Source organism: Chrysochloris asiatica, unplaced genomic scaffold, assembly GCF_000296735.1.
Source record: "Chrysochloris asiatica unplaced genomic scaffold, ChrAsi1.0 scaffold00305, whole genome shotgun sequence".
Taxonomy (NCBI): Eukaryota; Metazoa; Chordata; class Mammalia; order Afrosoricida; family Chrysochloridae; genus Chrysochloris; species Chrysochloris asiatica.
The window spans coordinates 1,183,675-1,192,939 of record NW_006408823.1 but is presented as its reverse complement, the minus strand read 5'-3'; the positions used below and the strand labels follow the sequence as shown (position 1 = coordinate 1,192,939).

At 47.5% G+C, this 9,265-nt stretch overlaps 1 protein-coding gene across 2 annotated transcripts in view; it reads right to left on the bottom strand.

Moving 5' to 3' along the window:
• DNAJA3 (DnaJ (Hsp40) homolog, subfamily A, member 3) overlaps window positions 1-7,697 on the bottom strand; it is a 31,260-nt gene extending 23,563 nt beyond the window's left edge. For both annotated transcript variants that reach the window (XM_006874882.1, XM_006874881.1), the window contains exon 1: window positions 7,418-7,697. In XM_006874882.1, coding sequence (XP_006874944.1) covers window positions 7,418-7,628 — 211 coding nt within the window. In that variant the 5' untranslated portion in view covers window positions 7,629-7,697. The remainder of the gene's footprint in view (window positions 1-7,417) is intronic.
• Window positions 7,698-9,265: the final 1,568 nt, after the last annotated feature.

Sequence of the window (9,265 nt, the reverse complement as noted above, 5' to 3'; positions counted from 1 at the left end):
GCACACCACTCCTCCATAAGCCTCAACCTGAAGGTACTTAGCTTTAGCTCCGGTTAGTCAACAAACTTAGTTCCCCTGTTAAATGCCTAGAGGCATTCCATTCTGCAAACAAGGATCCTGTCCAAAGTCACTCAGCTTGATTTGTTTCATGGGCTGGAAAGCCCACAACTTGGTCTTGTGCTTTGGCTCTTGCTACTGCTGCTCCTCCAGTGTCACAATTTTCTGTCCTGGCTTGAAGAGGTTCCATGTGCAGGGAGTTTGGGGTCCAAAGGACATGCTCCACTCCTGGCTCTTTTGTCCGGATGATAGTAAGAGCCTCACTCCTGTGCCTAAAAGACTCATTTTATGCCCATGTTTTTATAATCACAGTAGCTAGACTAACAATCATTCATAACTGAATCCTGTCGTCCTCGCTGAATTCTTCACTCTACTATGCAACCCTGGTGGTCTGCTAGTTCAGCCCAGATCTGAAATGGGGGGACTGGTGCTCAGCCAGCTGTGTTAAGAAGCCCTCTGGGTGATGACATTTGTCTTAGTTCTCCTGGGCTGCTCTAACAGAAATACTACAAGTGGATGGCTTTTATTCTCTCACAGTTTAAGAGACTAGAAATCTGTAATCAGTGAGCCAACTCTGGGGAAAGGTCCTTGGTTCCTTTCAGCATTCCTTGGAAATCTTGAGTCCTGACATCAATCTTTCCTTGAATGTAGGAATTCACAGTGCAGGGACCCAGGTCCAGAGGAAGGACTCCACTGCTGGCTCTTCTTTCTTGGTGGTAGTAGGTCCCTTGCCCTGTTTAGTCTCTTTTATATATCAAAACAGACTAATTCTAGAGGCAACCTACTCCTGTACATGGCATCCACCTCATCAACATCAGAGAAGTGAAGCTGGCTAACACATGGGTAATTATACTAGATCAGGGCTCACATCAGATCACATCAAATTAGATCTCATCATGGGGACTGCTACCCTGAGAATTCAGGCCCTTGAAATTGACACAAAACCGTAACTATCACAACGCTGACGCAGGTTCAACTTTGAGAACCACTGTGCTGAAGAACTGGTTCTTGGATTCAAAGTGGCAGGCCCGAGAGGCTCTACTGCAAGTGCTGACCCCTCTCCTACAAACAACAGACACATACTGATTACAACTTCACAGAGCTGATGGATTCAAGGTTCAAAGGCCCTGTGTCTCAACCTATTTGGCTCAGAAGAGGCAATTCGGAGGCATCAAAGCAGAGGGCAGGGAGCCAGACATGTTGCCCTTCTTCTTCGACTCTTGCATCAGTAGCAGCACACGACCCCAGCTGGCCTTTCTGCCTGGAAGAGGACGCAAGCTGTCATAAGGGAAGGCTGAACAAGTTACTCTACACTCTCTGGTCCTGCTTCCTCACCCCTACGCAGGGCATGACAACTGAAGAGACAGGGAAGGTGGGGATGGGGCCATGTTAGGGCAGAAGGTGTCAAGAAAAGAGAGTGAGGATCACAAGGACGTTCCAGGTTTCTAAATGGGGCCTTCACCTACAGAAGGGCAGCTTCCATGTCCCCATTCATTCGTTCATTCATTCAGCAGACAGTGTAGGCATTGTTCTCCATGTCGCGCACTGCCCTTCAGACAGCATCTACTTAACGACCGCTAGGCACTGCTGACCGAGATCTTAACATCATCCAAGGCACTGAGGATACAAGAAGCAGCAGCTCACTGCCACTGCCTGCCAGGCACCTGCTCAGTCTGGCAGTGTTGTGTGACACCATGATAAGGACAAGCACAGGGGAGAATACATGAATGGGTTTCCCCCACCCCCACCCAGGGTTCCTCAGTGCCCTCACTGTTGGCATTTGGGGCTTGACAGTTCCTAGTTGTGAGGGACTGCACTGGATATTGCAGAATGATGAGCAGCAACCCTGGTCTCTAACCACAAGGTGCCAGTAGCACCCCACCACTCCCTAGTTGACAAAAAAAATGCCTCTGACATTGCCAAATGTCCCCTGGGGCTAAAATTGTCCCCAGTGAAGAAGCACTGACAAGTAAACCTAAGAAGCTCAGGGAAAGTTTCTTAAGGTGCCTGCCGTTAAGGTGTAGAAATTTGCAAGACTGAGAAGAGCTCCAATGACGCTGGGATCTGTACTTACTGAGCAGCCATGGTTACTGGCAGCATATCTTGTCACTCTCAAAGGTGCTTAGGTTCAGGAGTGGCTCAGGACAAAGGAAGCAGTAATGACCTCGTGTATTTAGGAACTCTAAGTATCATGTGACTACACTCTGTGTGTGCATGCATGTGCACGAGTGTGTGTGGGGGGGTGGAAGAGGGGTGGCTACAGATGATGATGACTAATGAGGCGTAGGAATTAGTAGAACGATCTGGTGAACCAAGAACTCCAGCATCTTACCCTGAAAGCAACAGGGAGCCTATGTAAGATGTAAACAGGGAATCATCAGTTTTGTACATGAACAAGGTTTGGGAGAGCACTCTAAGTTCACTTGAGCACAGAAGATACACGGGGATGCTGAGCTCACTCAAGACCCAAACCCCACTGCTGTCTGAGTCAATTCTGACTCAAAGCAACCCGAAAGGAAACAGAATTGTCCTACAGGGCTTCCAAGGGTCTTTACGAGTGCCACATCATTCGCCCATGGATCCACTGGTGGGTTCGAACTACTGACCTTTTGGTTCACAGCCAAGCACTTTAACCACAGCACCGCCAGGATTCCTATATACACAAAAAGGGGCCGGATGAGGAAAATCAGACAGAAGAGTGAGTGAGAATGGTCAGAAGGATAAGAGATCAGAAACAGACAACAGCTCTCTTCTCAGGAACCGCAACACTCACTTCTGTGGCTGAACCCTAAGTATCCACGAGTGTAAGAGGCCGAGAGTGGTGTGGAAGTGTAAGCAGGAAGAGACCACAAATGCATTTGTTTCATCCGATTTGAGAAAACACGTGAGTCAGTTTCCTAGTACTAGACCATCTCTTCACTCAACAGGTAGGAGGACCCTAGCCCAGCCCAGGCACTCATCTCAGAAGGTTGAGGCTGTTAATGGTAACAGTTCTGACAGCGACAGCTTAGTCCCTCAATAAAATGGAATCATAGCAGGAGAAGCATTTACCAGCCGTAGCTTGAAGATAAGCACTGGACTGCTAACCACAAGATCAGGGGTTCAAACTCACAACCTCTTTGGAAATCCTATACAGAGTCGGAACCAACTCAACAGCACTTAACACCACCACCACCATCACTCTATCATATGATAGAAATGGGATGTAAAGAGATAATATATGTCTGACACAGTAATCAGAAGCCCGAACCAAACCCACTGCTGTCTCATCAATTCCAGCTCAGAGTAGAACTGTCCCAAGGGGCTTCCAAGGCTGTAACCCTTATGAAAGAACACTGCTAACTCTTTCTCCCACTAAGCAGCTGGTGGTTTCAATGGTCAGTGACTGAGTGTTTTAACCACTATTCCACCAGGGCTCCTTGGCACACAGTAAGTACTAATGAATGTTAGATCGCATCATTAATACAATCGTCAACTTCAGAACTTCTAAAAAGGATTCAGTGAATGGAGAACTTGGGTTTGAGTTAGAATAAATGGGAGACAGTATGTGCAAAACTACAAATAGATACTGACAAATTCAACTGTTTCAAGTGGGACATTATCAAAAGGCATCAATAATGAGCAACAGTTAGAAAGTGCTCATTTGAAAGGCTGTGTGCTGGCGGCCAAGTGCTGGGGGCCAGGGAGCAGGCTTGTTTAAATGATTACATATTCCAGTGTTTCTGTGTACATCCTCCCCACTCCCCCAAAAAGAGGGACTAGAAGCAAATACTGTTGAAGGAGGATGCATGGAGGAGATTGTAATCATTGCAATGAAACGATGAGTGTAAAACTGATGCTCCCCCATGTAAACTATCACTGAATTTACAATAAAAACTTAATAAAAAAAAAAGAGAAGTGCTCATTTAACAACTTTTCCCCCAAGATACCCACTGCCGTTGAGTCATCTGAAACTCACAGCGACCCTGTGTAGGGTTTCCGAGGATATAAATCTTTACAGGAGCAGAAAGCCTCATCTTTCTCCTGCAGAGAGGCTGATGGGTTTGAACTGCAAACCTTGCAGTCCGGTTAGCAGTCTAGTGCTTACCCTGCAGTGCCACCACAGGTTCTTTATTTCAAAATGTTGTTGTTGTTGTTAAGTGTTGTTGAGTCAGTTCCAACTCATAGAGACCCTGTAGAGGGTTTCCAAGGAGCAGCTGGTGGATTTGAACCGCCAACCTTGTAGTTAACAGCCTAGTGCTTATCCTACAGTGCCACACCAGGGCTCAAAATATGACAGGTAAATTTCTCTTCTTTGTTAGAGCCACTAACAGGATTATCCACTGGACTGCTAACTACCAGGTCAGCAGTTCAAACACATCAGCCACTTTTTGAAAACCCTACACAGCGTTGCAGAGTCAGAAGCAATTCAACAGCACTAAACAATACAAGAGGTTTAGTCTCCTAGTTCTGAGAATGGCCAAACCACTGCCTTCTTTTTGCCCTGAGAGAAAAGTGGGCTTTACAGTGCTGTCTATGTGACAAACCAACACTCTCTGGTGGCACAGAGGGTTAAGTGTTAGGTTGCTAACTGAAAGGTTGGTGGTTTGAACCCATCAGTCATTCTGTAGCACAAAAGACAAGACAGTCTGCTCCCAAATAGATTTGGTGGTGGTCGTGTTTATGTGCTAGGGAGTCGGTTCCGACTTAAATTGACCTTATATGGGGTTTCCGAAGCTATAAATCTTTATGAGAATAAAGCCTCAAATTTCTGAGGAGGGCTAGTAGATTCGAACTGCTGACCTTGCAGTTAGCAGCCCATCTTAGAACCCACTACACTACCAGAGCTCCTTCCGAATACATGTTGCTGTTGTTGTTGTTGTTAAGCTGCCTAGGAAAGTCCACGGAGCAGCAGTTCCACTCTGTCCTGTAGGATCACGACGAGTCCGAATCAACTGGAAGGCCCCGGCTGGCGTCTCTATTTTCTAACTGCATTACTACATTTGAGATCACAGACCAGTGTGTGGAGCTGAGGTGATAACTTGAGGTATGTTAAGACAAGAGTGGCCCTGAAGGACCCTGTCTCTCACATGGGTTCATCACCAGTGACTACCATGCCCTCAGCAGCTATGGGTTCACCTGGGGGATAGAGCTGAGTGCTCTCCTTAAGAAACCTGACAACCTATTGCCCTGAAGGTGATTCCAACTCACAGGGACCTCCTATCGGGTTTCCGAGGCTGTCCTAACAAGAGCAGAACACCTCATTTTGGTCTGCAGAGTAGCTGATGGGTTTGAACTGCCAGCCTTGAAGTTAGCCCAGTGTTGACCCTACAGCACCACCAGAGGGGAAGTTTCAGTGCATGGCTCTGTGTGTGGCCTGCTCACACATACCAATATCAAAATGCTACCCAATGCTATAAAGACAGAATATGAACAAACAGCTTAAACAGTTGCAAGCTCCCTAAAGATTATTTTAGTAATAATACACAGCCAACTTTTATTTATAACAGCTCCTGTCTTTCCCATTGTTAAGAGGAAATGTTAGCAAAAACTAAAAAATTGCCCCTTTTGCTGATACTGAGAAATACAGAAGCTTCTCTTCATAGAATCTAGGGAACAGCTAGACAACCACCTGAGCAGATTGACTGCTTAAGCCATGAGAAAATAGAGATGGCAGGGACTGAATTTACAACACGGATTCACTGACCAAACCCACATCCAACCTCATTCCCTGCTGTACCCCCAGTGCCGAAACAGCAGCTGGTAACTGATGGCCCTCAATAAATATCTGTGAGTGAAAGAAACTATTCTGATGGTTAAGGAAAGAAGCTTCATGGGATGAAATCACATAGGCCAGCTGGTACAGGCTCATGTGTTCACCCCCAAGGCCCACACTCTATAGTCAGTAATCACGATTACTAATCCTTTGACTCATAGTGACCCCATATGATAGCTGTCTCATAGGGTTTCCTACACTGCAATCTTGGGGGAGGGGGGGTGCATGGTGGCTCCGTACGATAAGCACTGGACTGTGAACCACAAGGTCTGCCATTTGAGCCCACCGAAGATTTCGGAAACCCTATACCAGATCGTTCCGAGGCAGAATCGACTCAACGGCACTGAACCACACAATAACCTTTACAGGAGCAGACTGCCAGGTCCTTGCTCCCAGAGTCACTGGGTAGGATGGACCCACCGCCACTTGTTAGTTGCAGAGTACTTAACCATTACGCCACCAAGTCTCCTTTTATAAGTTGGTAGCAAATTATCATTTGCAGAAATTTTAAGGGACACCAATGTTCCAACAACTAGCACAAGTGAGGGACACAGCTAGTTGTTTGAGGTGTCTTCCCTTCTCTTCTACAGAAGTCATCCTGCATACATCATGGCTACGCAGACTTGTTGCTGTTAACTGCCCTTCAGTGGGTTCCAACTCAGCACCCTGTAAAGGGTTTTCGAGGTTGTAAACCTTTGCAGAAGCAGAAAAATCTCATCTTTCTCCCAGGAAGCGGCTGGTGGGCTGGAACTGCCCCCACCTTATAGTTAACAATTGTCATTATCCTACAGAGCCAAGCTAGATACATACAGCAGCTTATTTCAAATCAAGAATCTGCCACTTCTCAGTATGAAGAACTTTGGCAAGTTATCAGGCACCTTTACACCTCAGTTTCTTTACCTATCCAACGGAGTAACAGCTGTCACATGGAAACTCATGTAAGGAGGTGTATGTCTCTCATACACAGGATGTGTTCAAGGAATGTCAAATTGTGGCAACCAACTCGACAGCAGTGCGTTATCTTAGGACTGGTATCAAAAGACTGTCAAAAGTGCCCTTTGGTTTACAGTACGACACGGTGGGTATGCATGTGCAATGAAATGACAGTTCAGGGTTTGGGGCAACTCCTCTGATCCAACTTTTTGACCTTGGGCAGGTCACTGAGCCTCTGAGCACCAGTTTCTCGTTCCGTAAAACGGGATGACGATCCGTTTCTTGCAGGGTGGTTATGTGGATCAGGTGTTCACCAGACGGCCACTACCTCTCCCCGGTGGCTGCAGGTTCCAAAGTGGAGGCGTGGGAGCTGACTCGTGCAAGGGAGCAGCCGCAGGTTTCTCAAAACGGCTTGCAGAAATGTTGGTAGAGGTGAAGGTTCATGACCTCAAGGGCGTTCCGCCGCCTCCGGTGGGGGCCCCATACTGTTCTCCCTCCCTCCACCGCCGAGCTGACCACATGGGCCAGTCTGCCACCTGCTTGCCTTCTCCCCATCAATTCTGTACCCAGATCGAAAGACACCCTTCCACCCTGCTCCCTTCATAGCCGGTACGAACCGAGTCTCCATTCCAGACCCTGGAACCCCTTCTCGGCGCGGGTGCCTATCCTCACCTGTAAGGCTGACACCGGGTCTCAATGTCAGCAGCGTCCCTGGGCCTCGAGCTCCCAGAGGAGGTACGAAGGCGGTGACGCTCAGTTTGCGACTCAGCGACGCCTCCACTACACCCTCCCTGGGCGGCCGAACCCCTCTCCCCGCTGCAGCCGGCAGCCGAGGGGTCCCCACAGCCACCAGAAACCAGCGTGAGGAACACCGCGCCGCCATTTTGGCCCGGGGACACTGCGCCTGCGCCACCCGGCTCTAGGAGGCCTCGCGGGGACGCGCGCAGCGACGCCTCTTCCGGGGCCGGGGGCCGCTGTGCGCGCACGCAGGGACGCAAGAGTTGAGCAGGCGCAACCGCTCCCAGTGCGTCTTTCCTAGTACCCCACGCCAAAATGAGGTTTGCTGTGAAAAGTGCTTGTCTTAAAAGTAGGCTTGCTTTGGTGAACCTTGCCGTTCTGTGCTAGATAACCGAAGACTCCACCTTATCTGTAGTAGGACGTGGCTGAGTGTAGCAGCATGGAACTGGCGTAAGGTGCTAGGCACTGGGCTGGACTACAAGTCCCGGCATACTGTGCGTCGTCGCGTGTGGATTCCAGCATACCGTGCGCCGTTTCCTTCACTCTGACCGTGACTTACATCTTCTTGCGTTAGACTTACTCATTCGGCTTCCCCGGGAGCTATATAAATCCTTCCATCTAACTCTCAAAACCTAATCTCAACCTCATTTAATCTCAGGCTGAATTCTACCATAAGCAAGACTTTGATCGCTCAGCTTTCTCCTTTGCGTGTTAAGTTTCTCCATACCTGTAGTAAACTTGCTAGTAACGAAAAGGAAAACGAGATGATACCAAAAAATCTAATTAAGTGTCCATTGTGAGCACCTACTGGAGTCCCCGCGTCGCGCTGTAAAATAAGCACTCGAACACAAGGTCGGTTTGAACTGCAAGGTGGGCAGTTTAAACGCCAGCCGCTCCATGAAAACCCTAGACAGGATCGCTATGGGTCAGAACCCACTCAACTGCACTTTTGTGTCATGCACAATCTCGAATATTGATGATAAAACTTTCCTTGTTAAAGGAGGAGAAGACAATGACAATGAAGCTAGAGAGAAAAACTCCATAACAATGTGAGAAAGTAGGTATGAACAGGCCTATAGAAGAGGGGTTCAATTTGTTAGAGAGAGTCGGGTGTTAGAAAAAGCTTCTGAGATTGTAATGTTTTACTTGGGCTTTGATAGGAAGGGCGTCAGGTAGCGATGGAGTGGAAAAGAATTCCATAAGCAAATGTTTAGAGATGTGCAAGTTCTTGCTGTATTTGCTTTAGCCCTAAATTTAGGATTGAAGACAAAGCAAGAAAGGTAGACCTACCTGGCTTGATTGAAGGGAGCTCTCTTTATAGGCCCTGAAAAGAAGTTTCAACTTCCAAACCCCATCGCCAGCCCCAACAATAGGAAGAAAAACTTGAGTTCTTGACCTGAGGGCTCAAGAATAGGTTTCAGATGATCTGTGCTTTTCCACTTTTCTGTGTGAAGGATTGTTACTGTTAATCACTGGGCTTTTACTTTTCATCACTATGGGGAAATAAATTGGAAGATAAATTCAAATACAAAAGCATGAGGAGGTTACAAAGCCAAATAAGTTTTCCTGTTGGTGAGCCTATTTCAAGATAATAAAAGGAAGTCACTTTAGCACTTCTCAGTTTTTAATCCTGAAAGTTGCATTTCTCAACCAGCATCCCCTGCCCTGCCCTGCCCTGCCCTGCTTTCCCTAGGCTTTGGATACCTTGTGAGCCAGTAGTGGCATCTGACAAGTTTTTCTTACCAGGAAGACTGTGTGTCAAGTACTGTATGAAGCTTTTAC